Genomic DNA, 21461 nt, shown 5'->3' with positions numbered 1-21461 from the left:
CATGAGATGTTACCCTATGCTCTGCATGGCTACCGTACTACAGTGCGCAGTTCAACCGGGGCAACCCCTTTCTCTCTTGTATATGGTATGGAAGCAGTTCTTCCTTTGGAAGTGGAGATCCCATCTCTCCGTGTGATCATGGAAGCAAAGTTATCCGAGGCTGAATGGTGCCAAAGCCGGTATGATCAGTTGAATTTGATTGAGGAAAAACGTATGGATGCCATGGCTCGTGGACAGTCATATCAAACAAGAATGAAGACTGCTTTTGACAAGAAAGTCCATCCTCGAGAATTCAAGATAGGAGAACTTGTATTGAAAAGGAGGATAAGCCAGCAACCCGACCCAAGGGGCAAGTGGACGCCTAACTATGAAGGTCCTTATGTTGTCAAGAAGGCCTTCTCCGGTGGTGCTTTAATCCTTACACACATGGATGGTGTAGAACTTCCAAATCCAGTGAATGCTGATATAGTCAAGAAATACTTTGCCTAGAAATATGAAAAGAACAGCGTGGTAGGTCGAAAACCCGAAAGGGCGGCCTAGGCAGAAATGCGCTTCCCGGTGGATCGAAAACCCGAAAGGGCGGTCCAGGCAAAAATAAGGGACAAAAATATATGAAAAAGCTCGCTGAGATTGTACACAACTCAGGCAAGAATGAGCGTCTCGATGAGCCGAAAACCCGGAAGGGCGGTTCATGCAAAAATGAGATTGAAACAAGAGGCAAGTAACTATATCTGGCCAACCACCGTCCCCCTTGGGGCATCTGCAGCTGGTAATGACCATCTTCATCAAAAACTCTTATGCTTGTGAGTTCAAAGTTTCTAGGAAATGTAATGATTGCTGTGTTCAATGTACCACCAACCAATAAAATTACCATTTTCCAAGCTTTGTAAATCCGTGGAGTCACGCCTTCGGCTGACCACCACTCTTATACATCAATTTGAGCCTGTGCTTTTGTTTAAAACTCTATTTTCTTTTTACTTTCAAAGTTATGTGCAAAAACATTTTCCTTCTATTTTTAATAATGACAAATGTTCGAAACAAACATCTTGAAAATTGCAAAAGTTTTTGAAAAGCAAACCTGAGCAACAGGGTACATTCAAACGAACGTGCATGAGCGAGTGTATGTTGGTGTCTATTTCAATATATGTTACAAGCAGGTTCTCCCCCAGGATAGTCCGTGGTCAATGGCAAGAATGAAAAAACAGAATGAAAATGCATGAAAATGAATAGGCTCGCTAAGTTGAAAACCCGGAAGGGCGGCTTAGGCAAAAATGAGCACCCCGCTGGATTGACAACCCGAAAGGGCAGTTCAGGCAAAAATGGGGCAATGAAAAGAATTTATTTCCCCGGTGGATCGAAAACCCGAAAGGGCGATCCAAGCAAAAATGGGATGCAAAAAAATGAATGAATGAAAATTGAAAAAATAACATGCAAAAATCATTGACCACAGATGCGACATCCACGATACATCCGGCATTATTCCCAGTATAGTCTTCCGAGATTCTGTCCCCAGCAAGTTGCATAAGCTACCTGCCCTCAGCCATGGTTCCGATACGTCTCCCAACGACGTCATCTCCAAGGAGGATTTCCAGGAATGTGTAATATAGCACGAGCCATTACGTGCCCAATACTCCAGTGTCTTGTCTGTCTCTGCGGAACTGTGTCTACAAACTGCCAACAGTCATGCATTACAAGCATTCATACATGCATAATCATGCATATTACGTGTCCATGCATTTAATGAAACTGTTATATCATTCAGGCATGTTGCATTTCCAATGTCAACATCAGTCTCAATTCAATACTCATGTCGGGTTCTCTGTCAAAACCTTGTGAGCCAATAATATCGGTCAATTTCTACCTTTCAAATCAAATCGACGTCAAGTCAATCTCAATCTATATTTTGTCAAAAAAAAAAAAAAAAAACAATCCCCAATGAATCTGTTTCTGTTTGGTCAAGTGGCTAGCTCAATCCAAGAGCAGCTTGAACCTACCTATTTGTGTATGTTTCCGGTCAAGTTACCAGTTCGCCTCCAAGAACGACTTGTACCCGTTTACCTTTCAATGTTATCGATCGAGTTACCAGTTCAAATCCAAGAACAGCTCGCACCTGTCTATGTGTCTTTGATTTTGGTCAAGTGGCTAGTTCAAATCCAAGAGCAGCTTGTACCTGTCTATCTGTTTTTGTTCGCTCAAGTGGCTAGCTCGATCCAAGAGCAGCTTGCGCCTTTCTATTTTGTCTTTGTCTCCGGTGGAGTAACCAGTTCGCATCCAAGAACAAGCTCGCACCTGTCTATTTGCCTTTGCTTTCAGTCGAGTGACCAGTTCGGATCGAGAACAAGTCGTACTTGTCCACCTTTTCCATGTCCCCGGTCGAGTGACCAGTTCGAATTCAAGAACAACTCGCACCTGTTTGTCTGCTTTTATTCCCGGTCAAGTGCCTAGCTCAATCCAAGAGCAGCTTGTACCCGTCAATTTGTTCCTAGTCTCCTATCTACCCTGTTATCTGTTATCGTGCCAATGTCTACCAATCCCGCAATGGATACGACATCTTTTGTTAATTCCAGCTTTCGTTTGTCTCGCACTCATAAATCAAATGTTGCATGGCATTCATGATATTTGAAAATGTACAAACGTATTTTTACGTCCAAACACAGTGCAAATGTTAATATTTAAGTATCTTCGTCCCGTCAAGCCAAAGACTCCGTCTCTTGACCCTCCAGACAAAGAAACTTAAATAGGGGCAGCTGTTATACCCTGATTTTGGACCTAAAAATACTCGTTCAAATTTCTTTTCTAACACTGATACTTGTCAATTCGCTGTTGTCTTACTCTGAATCTTTACTCTCTTTTCATCTGCATATTTTACTGTCTCTGTCTCAAAGTACGTTCAAGCTCGATTTTCTTGCATAAAATTATTCAAAGTGTCTTTTCTTGCATTATAAGTCATTTAAGAGCTCTCTGAAACATCGCATTACTTTTTCCTGCATTTTATTTCAAAAATCATACAAAAGGGTATTTTAGTCATTTCCTGCAGTGGAACCCATTTTAGTCCCTGTGTTTGCCTCTGAGTCTTTTCAACTTGTCTGTACAAATCATTGTTGAGTCTTCGTTTAAAAATCATTTCAAAAATTGCATTTGAGTCAGTTTGGGTCAGTTTAGTCCCTAGGGGCATTTTGGTCTTTTCCTGTCAAAATTTCGACAGGGAGGTATTTTAAAATACCTCATATCAGTAATTGGTTCGTTTTAGTCCTTTTGTTGATTTTATTTTTTTGTTTCACTTTACGTTTTTTCAAATTACCAATTTTAATCCAATTTTATTTTAATTTGCATTTTTGTCCAAATTTTTTTTTAAAAATTGCATTTAGGTCCATTTTTTTTTTATTGCAGTTCAGTCCTTTCACTTTTCTTTTTTGCAGAAGAGTCCCAAGTCCAATTCCAGGTGGCAGTGTCCCATTGGGTCTCAGATACAAGTGGCAGCCTATAAAAGGCGCATTCAATGCACAAGTCAGAAAGGAATCAATCACGCGCCACATCACAAACACTTCCCAACTTTCTCTTTCTGATCTCAAAGATCAAAAACTCAACAATTTCCAGGAATCACGATGAACACTCAAGAATGTTCATCCTCTTCCAAACCCTAACCGTTTCCAAATTCTACCAAAATCAACACAAATCATCACAAATCAACACGAATCATCACAAATCAACACAAATCATCACAAATCAGTACAAATCAACGAAGATTCAACAAGATCCCTTGCAATTCTCAGAGATCCAATACTGAATCCTCATCACCGAATCAGCTTCTTCACAATACAAGTGCGAATCCATCACTATTAGGTGACGGACTCAAGCACGATCACGAAGAAGACTTGAGAAGAAGGAGAAGAGAAGGAAGGTGAAGAAACCGAACCGGAATCGTGAAATACGAAGAGCGTTCGTGAATCCAGACCGTAAAACAGAGGCATCAACAGCGAAGAGGTAACTCTTCGTTTTTCACTTTTCCTTTCCTTTCGTTTCCAAAAAAGTTTTTCAAGGTTCAAACTTAGATCTACTCCGATTGGAACTTTATTTTAAAAATCTAAGCTCGGATTCGAGAAGTAGAAGAAAAAGGATATTTGAAAGTGTAAAAAGTTCTTGAATCGGAGGAGTTTCGAACTCCGGCGCGGTGGTGCCACCGCCGGCCACCGCGCCGGAAAGTTGAACCATGCCGGAGAAGACGACCGGAAGAGAGGAGAGAGGTGAGAGCTTCTCTCACTAGGTTTAGGTTAGAGAGAGAGAGGAGAAGGAAGAATGAATTGGACCGGTCCCCAAACCTTTTTATAACCAACTGAACCGGACCGGTCCAATTCTAGTTCGTTTTCCCTCAATCTAGACCGTTGGATCTAGGTTTCCATCTCCTGGATCAATCGAACGGTCCCTATACTTTCCTGTGATCCGGTGTTGGGCTTTGGGTTTGGGCCTAAGGTTCCTGTACGTTTTTGCATTTTTTTCTTGCTATTCACACCCTGTTTTCTTGCTGATTGAACCTCTGTGTGCTTAATTTTTTCTCTAAAAATTCCCAAAAAAATTGTTGGATGTTTCTTAATACATTTTAATACTTTTGTGATATTTTTCAATGGTTTAAAAATGATAAAAATGTGTGTGTTATTTTTCTTGATTAATTTTGTGTTTGATCTAAGTTTGTGCACTTTTTGTGATATATTCTCATAAAATGTTGGCATGTGATGTGGATGATTGGTGTGTAATTTCATGGTGAATGTGTTGCTGATCATATGTATGTTTTGCTGATTGTGGATGTAGATTTTCATTTCTTTCTTGTTTTGCAAGTAATGTGTGTTTTTATCAAGAAATAAAGTGCAAAATATCTTTAAAAATGTGTCATAATTCTTGGCTTGAATGTGTCCTATTTGTTCTCACATTATAGCTCAAAATCAAATCCCTTTAACATTGCTATGATGAGAGGATTATAGGTCATGTGCATGTCTAAGTGTTATAACCAATCTTAGGTAATATTTTGCCATTTTATTTCATTTCATTACTTTTTTTCTTGCTATTCTATTCAATTTTGTTTACCTTTTTACCATTTTTATGCCTTATGATACTAACCATTTCATTTCATATCTCATCCATCTCATAGTTTAGGCATTATTTTTCCTATTCATTTCTATATCAAATGGGTTTGTAATAATTTTAGGTAGATTAGTCTCCTTTTAATTCCTTGCAAGAACATACCATGTATTTAGGACTCAATGTAAAGGACTATGGACACTATAAGTGATGTACACCGACACGAGCACCGACACATGCACACACCCCACATGGATGTTCTAGATGCATGATTAGGGAATGTATGTTTAGATGTATGTTTAGGTTTTACAACGCTTAGACAAAAAAATCATTTTCCAAAAAATGTGAATAACCTCACTTGAAAACCCTTTTTTCTAAAATAGGAGTCAAAACTCCTCATTTTCCTTTTGTTTTCTTAAGAAAAATCCCAATAAATTTTAATCATACTTAGACTTTATTTTGCAAAATAACTACTTCCACCTCACATTTTCTAAATCTCATGCTCTTGAGGCCTCTCATCTCCATTCTTCAAAATTCCTTTTTCAAACTTAAAATCAACCAACAAAAAAAGCAATTTTCGAGAATGAACTACGTTTGGTTTTGATCCCTTAAAAGGGTACGTAGGCAATGAGTTAAAACTCCTCCAAGCCAAGTAAAATAAAATCTCAATCATCTTCTTCCCCCATTCTTCACTCAAATAAAACCCCTTTTTTTAATAAGTAGGCGATAAAAATAAAGCATAGAAATAAACTTAGGAGAACGGTTCTTATGGAATACCATAATCGTTACGGGTGCTTAACACCTTCCCGTAGCGAAAACGACCCCCAAACTTAGAATCTAAGGGTTTTTTTTCTCAATTTTGCCCTTCCCAAGAAAAAATAGAGAATATCAAAGATTGAAAGGTTCAAGCCCAATTAATGACTTGACACCCGAAAATCGCGATAACACTTGTTATTACCCATTTAACATATTTCCTTGGATCTCTAGTCATTTAGGTCGGATTATCATCAGTATGTACATGATCTACTTTAACCATTCCTTTAGAGAGCAACTATCTCTATAATTTTGTAATAGTTGTTGTACCATCACAATGAATTAACACATCTCAAAACGGTTTTTCCCACAAGGGGATCTCAACTAGAAAGCATCTTATCAGTTTTCTTCTTCCCTATAGTTTTATCTAGTGCTCTCATATCTGATTCATTTCATAGTGGACTGGGTCAATTTAGTTTGTTTCTTATTTTTCAAAGAAACAACTCCTCCAATGATACTTATGAAGTGGCAATAATCATTGTACGAAATGGGGGTTTGAATTGTGACCCTTTTTGAATTTTAAATCTGAAAATTAACAGGTATATATACTTAACAAAATTCTTGTTAAAGGTTTGACAAATAGTATTAGAGTGTCTTAGTATTTTAAGCAGTTGTTTTATCAACGACCAAAATATTTTGGATAAAGTAAAGTTAAATAATTAAACAGTTTTACTAAAGACCGGAATGTTATAGATAATAGTTATATAACTGATATACAGGCAGAGATAATAAAAGAATATTAATAATTACCTAAGGACCAAAGAACCCTGGTTGCATTTAATTAGGACTAGAATGTGCTAGATAACAATTATATGGTTAATTTATAAGCTGAATGATATACCAATATTAATGGTTAGTTAAGGATCAGGTAACTCTGAATAAATATAAAGCAGTTATATTTAATTTGGACAAGAACTTTCTGGATAGGTTATTAATAAGGATTATGATTGTGATAGTGTGTGTTTAGTATTCAAACACCTAATAAAGAGATAAGGGTAAGCAGAAGACACAAAATATTTGTCCTGGTTCACCCAAAGCAGGCTACTTACAGTCCCCAAATTATGTGTGATATTTCAAACTATTGTTTCCGGCCACCATAACATTCTTAGAAGCACCAATGATTCTTGATCACCCCACATCAGTGTTACACTCTGTATTATCAACCTCAACAGACTTCGACTGTTATTTTCTTTCGCACAAGAAAGTTTGGAACAATTCTTTCTCAAATTATGTAACAAATAGACTTGAGAATTAAATACAATTTGTATGATGAAGGGTTTTGTTGGATCATGATTTCCCAACACATGTTTGAGATTTTGATAAATCAAACTCAAATGATTATGATTCAAATATAGTGACAGAGCTAAAGTTTGTTTGTGAATTTTTTTTTGAGAGTAGTCATGATTTTACTTGAGAGATGGTTTTGTAAAAACTCTTGGATTCTTCATCCAATTCTTCTTTATTTATAGAAGATGAGAAACTTGGTGACCACTTCAAAAAATAGTTATTGGGCACGTTTCCGAATGTGAAATGTGTTTTTTTTCGGTTGCTTGGAGAGAAAGAATGTCCAAATGATGAATTCAGTTGAGAGGAGAACATTATTCTTTTTCTCATGAGAACGTCGCTGTTGTTTCAGCTTTGTTTGAAGAAAACACGCATGGTGCTTGCAAGCTGTGATCTAGTGGATGTGTTGATGTCACTTTGCAGTCCTTTGTATTTTGACCAGAATGTTCTCAAATCGTTCTTCTTGTGTAAACTAAATTATGTTCTTTTTCCTTTTTCTTTTAAGGCTTGAGATTCTTAAACCATTCAATGATGATTCTACTTTTAATGCAAGGCCTTGTTGTGATACATTTGATTTCTTCCATTCATGTCATATTTGTCATAGGTTCTTTGTATCTTTTTTGGTGAGACATAAGAAATATTTTGGTGTTTGATCTTTAATGATGCAAATGTTGAATGTGTAGCAAAAAGTTCATAAATGTCTTTTTGCTCTTTTGCTTTGATGAGGATGTTCCCTTCACTTATAATACCAGAAAGTTCTTATCTTTAGCAAGAACATTCTCTATGAAACATTTCTCACAAAATACATTTGTAGATAAATAGATAAAACAAATATAACCTGTTTGTAATATTTAAAACATCAAATAAGGATGCTATCATTGACATATGCAATGTCGGGTCTAGTACAATCATTGACATACCTAAGTCTTCTAATGATGCTATCATATTTTATTTGTCTAACACCATCTCCAGTGTTGTTGAAGGGTTTTACATTTTGATCATAAGGTTTTCTTGCATGTTTATGGTCAAAATAATTATATTTCCTTAACCTTATCAGCATAGCCAGATTGATCTAAGAAATTCTCTTGTCCTTAACCTTAACATGATTGTTTGAATTAAATATGAGCAAGTCGTCTACATAAAAACATATGATCGTTGAAATAATATTTATGTTATTCTTAGCATATTTATCAGTCATTTTCACTAGGATTTACAAGCAGAATAAAGGAATATTAGATCAACTGCTTATGATTTCGGGACATTTGTAATGTTTTCTATATTTGAGTATGTAATTATATTCTTCCCGAAACATAGCAATTTTAGGATATTTTGTTGTAATTCACGATGAAATCATGTATATCGGCAAAGCAAGACATCTGAAGATTTGTGAAATTCTTGGGAAGATGAAGAATGAAGATTCAAGTGGCCTCAGAAGACATTACAAGGGAAGGAAGTATGTTTCCAAGTTCCAAGACATCTTACATAGAAGCAAACACCCAAAAAGGCGAAGAAACATGCGTTTTCAGCACCGGACGACACTCACATACGCACAACGCACAGAATGGGGCGCCCAGTAACTCTACACAAAGGCTCCTGGCGCAAAAATGTAGGGGCCTGGCACCCAAACTGTTACTTACATGCTCCTGGTGCATGGTTCTAGGTACTTGGCGTCTGTTCCTTGCGGCCCAAGGCGCTGATTTGTGACTTTTTGGTGTGAAGAGCCCGATATTTTAGTCCAAGTTCAGGTGGAAATTCTTCCTATAAATACCGTATTCCTCATTCATAATTTCTCATTTAGAACGAAGCGGTTCAAGAGGAAGGCTAGCACGAGGTGCTTCAAGGGAGGAGGCTCTCTCCTCACCCAAGGTTTTTTTTAGGGTTTATTCTATTTCTTTTGTAATTTGTTATTAGTTACCATGGGTAACTAAATATTTTTAGCCTAGGGTTCTAAGATGAACCTCTTTTTGTTTGTTGGATAATTATTTAAAATAAAGTGTTTTGTTCAGCTATTTTCTGTTCGCTATTTAGTTTTATTATAGTGCGTAAGATTTGTCTCCTCTGAAGCATAACCCTGATTTAGGCACTAATATGTGTGACATGGTCTAATATTGATATTTATATCTATCTAACCAGGAAGTAATTAATTAGTAACTAGAGAAACAACCTGAAAGCTAGCGTACCCTGTTAGTAAGTACTTAGGGAGGTTACATACCTAATATTGATGAAAATCTGCTGAAATCAGGTAATAACTAGTTAGTAATTAAGGAAACAGGTGACTTTACGACTTAAATGAGCCCAAAAACTCCATTATTCTTTCACCCTGGTAAGGTAGACGCGAATAGGGATAACCGTTTGTACAACTACTGAGAGGAAGAATGTGTTATGTATTTCTAAGATTCATAGATGAGGGAACATTTAGAAACACTAGGAAGTCATACCTTTGGAAATTTAGGAACTCTAATTTAAGTTTATGTTTCAATTACCCCTGTGCGAGTAAGACCTCCACGAACCTTCATGTGGATCAATATGTGCAACTCGACAGGTATGTAGAGGGATAAACCTACATCTCTGAGAGAGAAAGGCCCCACACGTAAGGATCACTAGCACTAACAATCCAAGACATCTTACATAGAAGCAAACACCCAAAAAGGCGAAGAAACATGCGTTTTCAGCACCGGACGACACTCACATACGCACAACACACAGAATGGGGCGCCCAGTAACTCTACACAAAGGCTCCTGGCGCAAAAATGTAGGGGCCTGGCGCCCAAACTGTTACTTACATGCTCCTGGTGCATGGTTCTAGGTACTTGGCGTCTGTTCCTTGCGGCCCATGGCGCTGATTTGTGACTTTTTGGTGTGAAGAGCCCGATATTTTTGTCCAAGTTCAGGTGGAAATTCTTCCTATAAATACCGTATTCCTCATTCATAATTTCTCATTTAGAACGAAGCGGTTCAAGAGGAAGGCTAGCACGAGGTGCTTCAAGGGAGGAGGCTCTCTCCTCACCCAAGGTTTTTTTTAGGGTTTATTCTATTTCTTTTGTAATTTGTTATTAGTTACCATGGGTAACTAAATATTTTTAGCCTAGGGTTCTAAGATGAACCTCCTTTTGTTTGTTGGATAATTATTTAAAATAAAGTGTTTTGTTCAGCTATTTTCTGCTCGCTATTTAGTTTTATTATAGTGCGTAAGATTTGTTTCCTCTGAAGCATAACCCTGATTTAGGCACTAATATGTGTGACATGGTCTAATATTGATATTTATATCTATCTAACCAGGAAGTAATTAATTAGTAACTAGAGAAACAACCTGAAAGCTAGCGTACCCTGTTAGTAAGTACTTAGGGAGGTTACATACCTAATATTGATGAAAATCTGCTGAAATCAGGTAATAACTAGTTAGTAATTAAGGAAACAGGTGACTTTACGACTTAAATGAGCCCAAAAACTCCATTATTCTTTCACCCTGGTAAGGTAGACGCGGATAGGGATAACCGTTTGTACAACTACTGAGAGGAAGAATGTGTTATGTATTTCTAAGATTCATAGATGAGGGAACATTTAGAAACACTAGGAAGTCATACCTTTGGAAATTTAGGAACTCTAATTTAAGTTTATGTTTCAATTACCCCTGTGCGAGTAAGACCCCCACGAACCTTCATGTGGATCAATATGTGCAACTCGACAGGTACGTAGAGGGGTAAACCTACATCTCCGAGAGAGAAAGGCCCCACACGTAAGGATCACTAGCACTAACAGTCTGCAATCAAAATAGGTAAGCTTTGCGCTGTTCCAAACAGATTAAATTGAAAAATTCTAAACCCTTATCTCTTTTAATTTATTTTATTTTGTTCCAAAATAAGTAACACGAATTGTTTGGTTGAAATGATAATCCATGTGGATATGATACTCTACTTATCACTTTATTACTTTTATTACTTTGTAAACGATTTGGTACATTTGCCTAATCCGACCATTAGTAGTAAATACATTTGCCACTTTTATTCACTATATACTCATTCGATATCTTTTGGTTGTCAAATTTTTTCATGCAATTACTTAGGAATTGCTTTTAGACCATAAAAATGTATATCTTATTTACATACCTTTTTTTCTTCTCCATGAATAAAAAAACCTTCAGGTTGTTCTATATAGGTTTATTCGTTTAGTTCACCATTTAAAAGGGAAATTTTTACATTCATTTGGTGTATTGTCGAGCTATAAACGACAACTACAAAAATTAGCACCCTTACGAATATGACTCTCCGGACTGGTGAATAAGTATCAAAGAAATCTATATTTTTCTCGTTGCCTAAAACCTTTTACCACATGGCGAGCCTTATATTTAGCAACCGAACCATCAAGCTTTAGTTTCTTTTTCCAAAATCCAATTACAATCGATTGTTTTGCAATCAGGAGGTAAGTCTACTAAGTGTCATATTAACATCTAATGAATACATAGCTTCTTGAATGATAAATGGATCCTCTTCCAATGTATATGACATATAGTAGTCAATATTCTTTAGCAATTCTTCCTTTCTTACCTCCTTGAGGTTCTATAACATCTGATACGCGTACAATGTTTTTATAACTATTTCTGATTACGCGAACGTGATCAGATGTAGTGCCCCTATAAGCTCTTAATTTTAAAAAGAGAATTTATTTTTTTTCCCATTAGTGCCCCCACTCTTATTTAATTTACATGGGTATTTCTTTTCATATATATCAATAAAAATTAATTCTATAATCACTTTAGCATTTCGGTCATAAAACCTAGATGCTTTGCAATTTATGGCATACCTAATGAATAAAAATTCATAAGCTCTACTAGTGAGTTTAACTTTTATGGGGTCCGGAATCCGATCATAGATCAGACAACCAAAAATTCGAAATTAAGACAAGTTGGGTTGTCTTTTCTTCAAAAATTCATAAGTAAAATTTTTGTTCTTAGACTCAGGTATTCTATTTATCATAAATTTCAATTTATGTTACAAAAATCGAACTTGTCAAGTGTATCACTTTTATCCTAAATCATGCAACTCCATAGGTGTTTTAAGTGTTTTGTAGTGAGAAATCATGTAAATCGACAAATCAAGACATCACATGAAGGATCAATGATATGAATGTTGAAGACCAATGGTTCTAAGAAGGTTTTTGAAAACAATACAAAGTGAAGAAAATTCATTTCAAGTTCCAAGGAGTTTCCAGACGGAAGAACGATTGAAAACGGGACGAAAACTCAAGAATTCGCACACATGGGCTACCTCATGTGCATCATGCGCACAACCATACGCCTCTGAGCATGAGATAGTGTTTCCACTGCCTCATGCGCCTTCTATGTCCCTGTTATCCACATTTGCCCTTTTCTGCGAACAAAAATTGCTTGTTGCTTATTTTTTAAGCTGGATCGGTGGAAAATAATATGCTATAAATAGAGACCCTTGCCACATTCTTATTCATTCATAAATCCAATGGTTGAAGGCAAGGATCAGGCATTAGAGTCCAAGGCAGAGGATCTCCATCCTCCTCTTGTTCTCTCTGAGGTATGCTTTTCTATTGTTTTGGTATAATGTTTGTTGCCGTGTGACACTAAACCTCTTGATTAGGGTTCCAATATGAACCCCTTATTATTTGTTGGATTCAATTTATAAAGTTTCTATTGAGTTATGATTTTCTTGTGTCCGATTTAATTCGTTCTTTCACATGCTTAATGCTTTTTCGATTGATAATCCATATCAATAATCTTAAACATTGATCGTATAGAATTAGTAGGATCGACAACCCGAAATTATTCTTTTGTTCATGGAAGTTCTAATTGGTTATTTCTTAATTATAGTTATGAAATTAAGTATGAAACTCGATGATTTCTAATTCTTTCATTCGATAACGCTGTTACTTTACTAGGTTATTTTACTGCACATATTGTCGTTAGGGTTAATAAGGATTTCTAAAATCAGTTTCTTAAATCATAAGTAGACATAACATATCTGATGTTTTACTAAGTTAATTCCAACAAAGATGAAGTGTGGATTCAAGGATTCCCTAATCACCTTTAAACCTTTGAATCACAAACCTGATCTCGTATTGGGCTGGACAATTAAACCCTGCAACCCTTTCTTAATCTCTCTTAATTTCACTCTAAAATAAGTTTTTTTAATTGCTAAGTTGAAAGACAATCCATGTGGAGATGATAAACTTACTTGTTACGATTTGGTGCAATTGTCAATTTCGTCCATCACATGTCAAATACTAAAATCACAAAACTTTTAAAGCAGAAAGGGAATTTTAATTTTGAACATACCATCAAAGTCATATTTTTTTCCAACAAGAAAGCATGGTGCACAAGTCTCTCTTCAAGTCTGAGTGAACTTATTCTTATTAAGTTGAAATATGAAATGAAGATCCTTTCATATTTTTTGGAGCATGCATCATGTCCTAGAGAATAATTTCCTTTTGGACGTGAATTCCAACTTTATATCTCAAATGCCAACGACTTTAGTTGTTTAAGAATATTCTAACAAGACTTTCCTATTTTCAGTTGTAGCCTATGTTTTGAACATAGCTCAATCATAACAGACATGGCGTGAAGTGCTAATGTTTATCCACCATTCACTTGATCCACCAACGAGATTGATTTATCTAGTCGTATCAATGCATTTTTCTTTGGTCAGGTTAGGTTGCGGAGCATCACTTTACCTGTTCAAATACTTGTGGGACATATGACCTAGTTTCTCACAATTATATTAAATAAATTGTGAACCAATGCCATTTCTTGATGGTGAATGCTGATTTTCATTATAGGACCTTTTTGAGGTTCATGTTCTCTTGGCAGCTAGAGTTATTTATTCTTAGTGCAGTTCTGATTTTTGAAAACAAATTCAAAAAGATTGAGATCAAATTTCTTATTGTCGTCGTTTATAACAAACACTTCATCATGTTCAGTCAAAAGATGTATTTCTATAGCCTTTTTTATCCTTGTTGCATTCAGGGACAATAAAAATCGAGTCAGTAATTTTGTTCGGTAGAAATGGCAAAAGGAAATGTCTTAAAATTGTTCAGTTTTGGATTTTCTATATGTTACATTTGGATTTATAAAGTCTATTTTGAAAAGAATGTTCATCTACCCAAGTTATTACCGAGTTGAGTGATAACCAAGTTGCTTTCTTTAAGAGGTTTTATGGAATTGCCCATAATTGTGCAAGGCAGACTATGAATAACGTCGTTTCCTGGATGAAACAAGTTTAGCGACAACTGTGCGATTTACTACTGTTTGTAGTTAACCGTTTGTGAATTACACCATCAAATATGACTATTAAGGCCACTCAAATTTAATACTGAAATCACTCTAATATTGTGGTATCGTGACCATTCTATTATGGTATTGAGACCACTTAAATATGATGTTATAACCATTCTAACCTTTAACTTGTCCTACTATGGTACTATGACCACTCAACTAAGGTGCTACCACCATTCTAACTTCTAACTTCTTCAAGGGAAGAAAATAACAAAAGAGACTATATTCTTGAGATCATTCTTAATTCCGAAGGGACATTACTTATGAAGAGAGACTATGATCTTAAAATACTCATTAAGACCATTCTTAATTTTGAAGGGCATTATATCTCAAAACAGAGTATGATCTTAAGAACACTCTTAATTCCGAAGGACAAAAAAAGAAAGGGGAGAAGTGGCTCAAAAATGCTTCAACAGAAAGAGGGACAAGAGAGAAATAGTTCTCGACGACTCAATAGAACCCTTTGATGTGATTTATGAGCTGAGTATAGTCTTCTATTAAATTTAGTTAAAATTGCGGCAACAGTTACTCTAGTGGTTAAGATCAAAATGAAACTTACCCACTAATCAATTCAACAATTTTGGTGGAGAAGATAAAAAAGATACAAACCCACAAAGTGGCGGAAACAAACTAATTGAATGTGTGAATGAAAGAGCGATAAGAAATTCAGTTGGATTCTCATTCTTATCACAATTAACATATGCTAAAATTGTGGGAAGTGATATCCATGAGGTATTACTAAATAATGATTCCACTAATAGATTCCACTAAGGGCACAAGTTAACATGATTCCACAAAAGTGTTAACTTGTGCCCTAAGGACACATGTTAAGGATTTCACTAATAAAAATTATGTCTCGGAAATTGCGTTCATTTATTGCTCAAAAAATCTAATATTAATTTTTTTCAATTAATACTTACCATTAATGGCAAGAATTTAATGCTTAACATGTGCCCTAAGGGCACAAGTTAACATGACTCTTATTTTTATGTGGGACCCCACACTCTACTTTTACAATTCACACTCTAAATCAAAGTCTAATTTTGTGTTTAAACTTCCAATCTTTCAATTTTCTTCCAACTTCACACTAATGTTCCAACATTAACCATATTGAGTATCATACACATCACACTCGATTATGTGGTATTTAAAAATAAAATTTAAAAATACTCAAATCATTTAAAAAGCCAATTATTTTGAATTTCATAGCACACTCCATTATGTGTAAAATATAATTGAGAAAACAAATGACAACTTATTTGTCTACAAATATTTTTCAAACATAAATTGCAATGTCAACTACATTGCTCTTTTTAACTTAAAGACGATAAACAGGAAGTGCAATCAAATGATTGGCTCTAGGCATAGTAATACCAAATGCCTCAGTCATGTCCAAATCACTTGGTAACATATCATTAGGTAATTTCAAATCAAAGCAATGCACAATTTGGGCCACCACCAAACGCACCATAGTTAGACCCAAATGCAATCCAGGACAACCCCTTCTTCCAGAGCCAAATGGTATAAGCTGAAAGTCATGTCCTCCAACATCTATGTTGTTTCCTTCAAATCTCTCAGGCCAAAACTTCTCAGGGTCAGTCCAAGAATTTGGATCTCTCATAATTGCCCATCCATTCACAATGATCCTTGAATTTTTAGGTATGAAAAAATCTTCAACAGTGCAATCTTCCATGGATTGGTGTGGTACTAATAGGGGTACCACTGGATGAATCCTAAGGCTTTCTTTTATAACCATGTTCAAATACTCCAACTTGTCCAAATCTGATTCCTCCACTTTTCTCTTCATACCCACCACTGTTTCCAACTCTTTTTGCACCTTTTTCATAACTCTTGGATTTTTTAATAGCTCTGAAATTGTCCACTCAATTGATGTTGCAGATGTATCTGTTGAACCTATCAACATATCCTATGCACACAAAATTTAACCAGCAAAAACAAGAATTATTATTATTGCTGACAAAAAAAAGTACAAGAGATACTCAACCCAAACAATAGAAAGACTAAATAGAGAACTAAAGGCAAAAAAAAGCCAAGGACTTCAATTATTTCTAGTCAAGAACCATTTTTAAAAAACTTATAAAATGTTAGTTGTTATGTTAGCCCTCGTGAGCTTAACTCAGTTGGTAGAGACAATGCATAATATATGTAAGGTCTGTTGTTCAAACCCCGACCACCACAAAAAAAAAAGTTCTCATTATTAGGACATGAACTCCGGATATCCAACTCTTTAATTAACCCTTAGGTCAAACCAGTTGTGCTACCCAACCTTACATGTTTTTGTAAAAATTATATGATTAAATAAATAGACATGTGAAATTCGGAGATGAAATGATGCATTAAGTGTCACTAGAAGCTATTTATGTAAGCATGATCCTTCAAAAAAAGAATTATATGTAAGCATGTAATTTTAATTTTGAAGAAAAATATTAACAGCACATGATTGAATTTAAGACCAACTATGTCTTACCATCATTATGCCTTTAATATTGGACCTTTCAATACGGTAATCAGATTCCTCAGTACCAACAAAGCCCAACATGACATCTACAAAATCCTTGGTCTTGTTATCATCTTTGTTTTCAGATTGGATGTGCTCATCAATAATTTTCTCCAAAAACTCATCAAAGATTTTGCCAATTGCTTTCATACGCCTTGTTAGACCATTTAAATCAAGTGCTCCAATGTAAGGAATAAAATCAGCAATGTTAGGAGTTGCTGCTAAACTCATTAACTCTTGCATCGAAGCCTTGAATCCCTTCTCATTCAAATCCTTGTCCGAATACTTTTTCCCAAAAACTATTATGCAAGTCATATCAGCTGTAAGTGCAGCAACCTTGGCACTTATATCAACCGTTGTTCCATCATTGGCTGCTTCTCTTATAAACTTGATCAATAGGTCAAGCTCTTGTTCCCTCATACTTCTAAAACTGTTGATTTTTGTATGGCTCAACAATTCTAATGTGCACATCTTGCGCATGTTTCGCCAATACGAACCGTATACACTGAAGCTCACATCCTTCTGATTGTAAAACATGAGTTGTGCTGCCTCAATAGGTGGTCTACTTGCAAAGACAATATCATGAGTCTTGAGGAAGAGTTCAGCAGCTTGAGGTGAAGAAACAACTATGGTTGGTACTAAACCTAAGCGCAAGTGCATTATTGGTCCATATTTTTGGGATAGTTTGTGTAGATCAAGATGAGGGTTTGCCCCTAACTTGAGAAGGCTACCCAAAATCGGCAACCCTACGGGACCTGGAGGCAATCTCTTTACTTTATTCATGTTTCTCCATTGCGAAAAAAAAGCAAGAGAAACTAGGAATATTGCTATACAAATCAAAATCATGATAGCTATTTTGTAAAGAGTATGTCTATAATTTCAAGTGCCAAAAGCAACCTGCCTAATACATAACAAATAACGAGGTTATATAATTTTTTTTTTTGATGCAGACGAGGTTGTATCTAAGTTATAAAAACAAGTTTTTTTATTTTAATAAGAAACTTGTGTTGTATTTAGATAAAATATATAACAGTTCAGGGTCATGCGAATTTTGATTCCTAGGAAATATGTTGAGCATTTTCCTATGGATTATAATAATGTTAACAGGAACGGTTGAAATGGAAATGAATATGATCATGTGGCCGACAGGCGTAAGATGCCATCTCTAAAAAAAAAGGCGTCATAAGCACTCTATTATTGCATAAAAATGTTAGTTTATAAAAAGTTTAACATCGTACTCACATTATACACGTTAATTAACATCGTACCAACAATTTTTTTTTGAAAGAAAACATCGTACCAACATGAAATTATTTAATGACTATAGTGATATATATTTTTGGTGGTGGCCGGGGTTCGAACCCCGGACCTTGCATATATTATGCAAGGTCCATATCAACTGAGCTAAGCTCACGAGGACAATGGCTATAGTGATAGGATAGACTCATAATGTTTAAAAAATATATATATAATATGTTTATTTGAAATTATTTAATAAAATATTTATAGTTTTGTAATTTTGCAAAAAATAGTATAGTTAATTAATATATTGAAAAAAAAAATCATTTTACAATTCAATCGTTGTATATGCCTTAAAATCTTGTGACCAAAAAAAAGAAAAATGCCTTAAAATATGAGGAGTGTTTAGGTTCTACATGGCGTAGCAAGGACCCTAGGTATTACATACATACTCTATAATTATCATCTACACGGTTTTATGCTATGCTATCGTTGAATAATTGACTAATTATCAATGTTGTCGAACACATATCTCTGAATATAAATTACGAGAAAACCGTTTATCTATTCATCCTCTATTTGATTACATAATTTAGACTTTACAATCTTCGATCATTAGAAGAGTTGTGACATATAAATTCTCATACTCTTGTCAATTTACACTTCAGAGCAAAGAATCAATTTACCTTTTTTTTTAATAATATTAATTATTCAATACAAAAATTATGTAACATAATTTAGGGTATGTTAGTAGAAGATGATTGTTAACAAAGATAGAAATTTGAAGGAAGATATATAAAAAGAGACAGAAAATTCTCAAAAACGGGTCCTATGTTTAAGAAGAGATAGTAGCATTATAAATTTTAATATTCCTTCTAGTTTCAAATATAAAAAAAAAGTAAAAATTCAGATTTATTGAATATATCATGTATTTAGTTAATGATATATATCATATACATTTTGTTTAAAAAATATATATCATAAGGGTTCTCAATTAAGAAATTATCCATTAAAAAGTTAAATATTTCAATTTTCAATGCATTGAATATGCATGTTCCAAAGTTCATAGTTCATAGATCACTACAAGAATTCCCTTTATTAGTGACCAACTTAAAATTGAATTACTGAGGGATCTAGACCCTCAGTAATTACTGGCAGTCTAAACCCTCAGTAATGTAATAGAAAACCCTCAATAACATTACTGACGGAATAAACCCTCAATAATTCAGTTGATTACATTACTGTTTATCCGTCAGTACTACAATCGACAAATCTACCTTACATTACTGTTTATCCGTCAATAATGATGCTGCACATGGGATTGGACTACTGGCGGATATTAATCTGCTAGTAATGTTCATCCAGTTTAAAAAAATCTGCCACTACCCCTTTATTTCCGCCAATACCCCAATTAATTTAACTTATAATTAAAAAAAATTACAAAATAAAAAAATTAAAACAAGCAGAAACTAAAACCACAATCATTTACGCATCTGGGTTTCTTTCATCTCATTTCGGACGAAAGGGTTTTTCTCCATCTCAATCGTGTTCACTTGATCTTGTTTGATGTTCAATCGTTCCTCTCTCTTTTGCTCAACCGTTCTCGTTTTCCCATCATCTAGGTTAGCTCATTTGTTCCTCTTTCTATTACTCGAGGAAGAAGATGAAGAGCTCGTGTTGAAGAAGTACTAAGGGCAGAAGAATGACAGTTTAGAGCTTTGGTGAACCCACACACTTCATCAAAATCTTGAGGATATATACTAATTGAGGTGAGTTTCTCATATTAGGTTCTAATCATAGCAAAAGGATATTTACATGCAATAGAATGATAATTGAAACCCTAATTGATTTAACCTTTTTGTTGTTGTGTTGTTAATGTGTTGATTTTAGTTAGCAATAACCTTATTGGAGTAGTTGGAAGCATCAAATTCAAATGGAAGTGAGTTTGGAGCTAAATGTCAAGTGATTGTGGAATTGGGGAAACATAAGAATAGGTAATGCATGTTCACTGCTATACAAATAGAATGTGTAGCCAATGCATGTATGCGCAAATGTTTTTCAATGTATCAAGGACCTATATTTTATATCATTGTAGAGAGGTGTGCATTGTGTTTAAGTTGACTTCCTAATTTAGTGAAATTCAATAAAACACAACAGTTCGTTAGTGTATGATAAGTCCAATAAGAGTGTAGGATAAGCTCATATAAGCTCATATATTCACCACTGAAATTTGATTATTCAAGAAGCATCGTTGTTCGACTGTTAACAAGGACCTGAAAATCATTCAGCTAACAGGCACCTACATACTCACTATATTAAATACTGGAAAATAATCTTAAGAATTACGTAATGACACTCAATTCTCTCAATTTTCTCTCATTTCTATTAGATTTCATGCTTGATAGTGTCAGATGTTTGCAAGTCTTTAATTTCTGTATACTGTGACACTCTCATTTGGTAAGATTTACCCTGTGCAGCAACTATGGTTTACTAATGTAAGATTTACCTTGTGCAACAACCATTATTACATGAATAGTTGGTTCCTAGATGATTGTTTTAAGATGTAATTGTGTTAGCTGTGTGGAGTTTCTACGGGATCTCCTGGCTATGTTCTTAGCTTTCTGTTTGGTCTTGGGCGTTACGCGTATGGGCGTCGCTTTTGTATTGTTCTCAATGCTAGCTTTTGCACGTCTTGTGCAGGCTTGGTATCTAATAAATTTGTTGATTTACACAAAAATAGTTTATTTTGTTAGTTTTTTGGATTGTATGAATATTATTAAAATATTTATAATTTTGTACGAAAACTCTATAAATTATATGAAATTATGATGATATGTCAGTTTAATTAATTTGTGTCTTTTTAAATTTTATTTCCTCAATTTATTTATGTTATTTAATTTATTTCTTTAATTAAAATAAAAAGTGGGAACAGAATTAAAAAAAAGTGTAAAGTACGTTACTGGCGGAAATTTCCATCAATAAAGCAAATCTGCATAATCATTACTGGCGGAATTTTCCCTCAGTAATGTAAAGGTGGTTTTGACAAACCATTACTGAGGGGTTTTTCCGTCAGTAATTACTGACGGATTGTTCCGCCAGTAATTACTGAGGGAATAATCCCTCAGTAATACTTTGTCAAAACCATCTCAACATTACTTAGGGAAATTTCCGCCAGTAACATTACTAACGCCAGTATTACTGAGGGACACCAATCCGTCAGTAATGTGTATTACTGAG

The 21461-nt window shown here is 35.0% G+C and overlaps 1 protein-coding gene across 1 annotated transcript; it reads right to left on the bottom strand.

Moving 5' to 3' along the window:
- Nucleotides 1–15666: 15666 nt before the first annotated feature.
- LOC11445807 (cytochrome P450 71AU50) lies at nucleotides 15667–17831 on the bottom strand. The gene is made up of 2 exons (XM_003595982.4): nucleotides 16956–17831; nucleotides 15667–16394 (listed from the first exon to the last, which is right to left on the bottom strand). Exons 1-2 carry the CDS (start codon nucleotides 17829–17831, stop codon nucleotides 15786–15788), a joined length of 1485 nt encoding a protein of 494 aa, XP_003596030.2. The 3' UTR covers nucleotides 15667–15785.
- Between the last annotated feature and the right edge of the window lie 3630 nt (nucleotides 17832–21461).

The sequence above is a fragment of the Medicago truncatula genome, chromosome 2, assembly GCF_003473485.1.
Source record: "Medicago truncatula cultivar Jemalong A17 chromosome 2, MtrunA17r5.0-ANR, whole genome shotgun sequence".
Taxonomy (NCBI): Eukaryota; Viridiplantae; Streptophyta; class Magnoliopsida; order Fabales; family Fabaceae; genus Medicago; species Medicago truncatula.
Note: the sequence above shows the minus strand (reverse complement) of the source record. Positions and strands in the feature narration are given on the sequence as shown.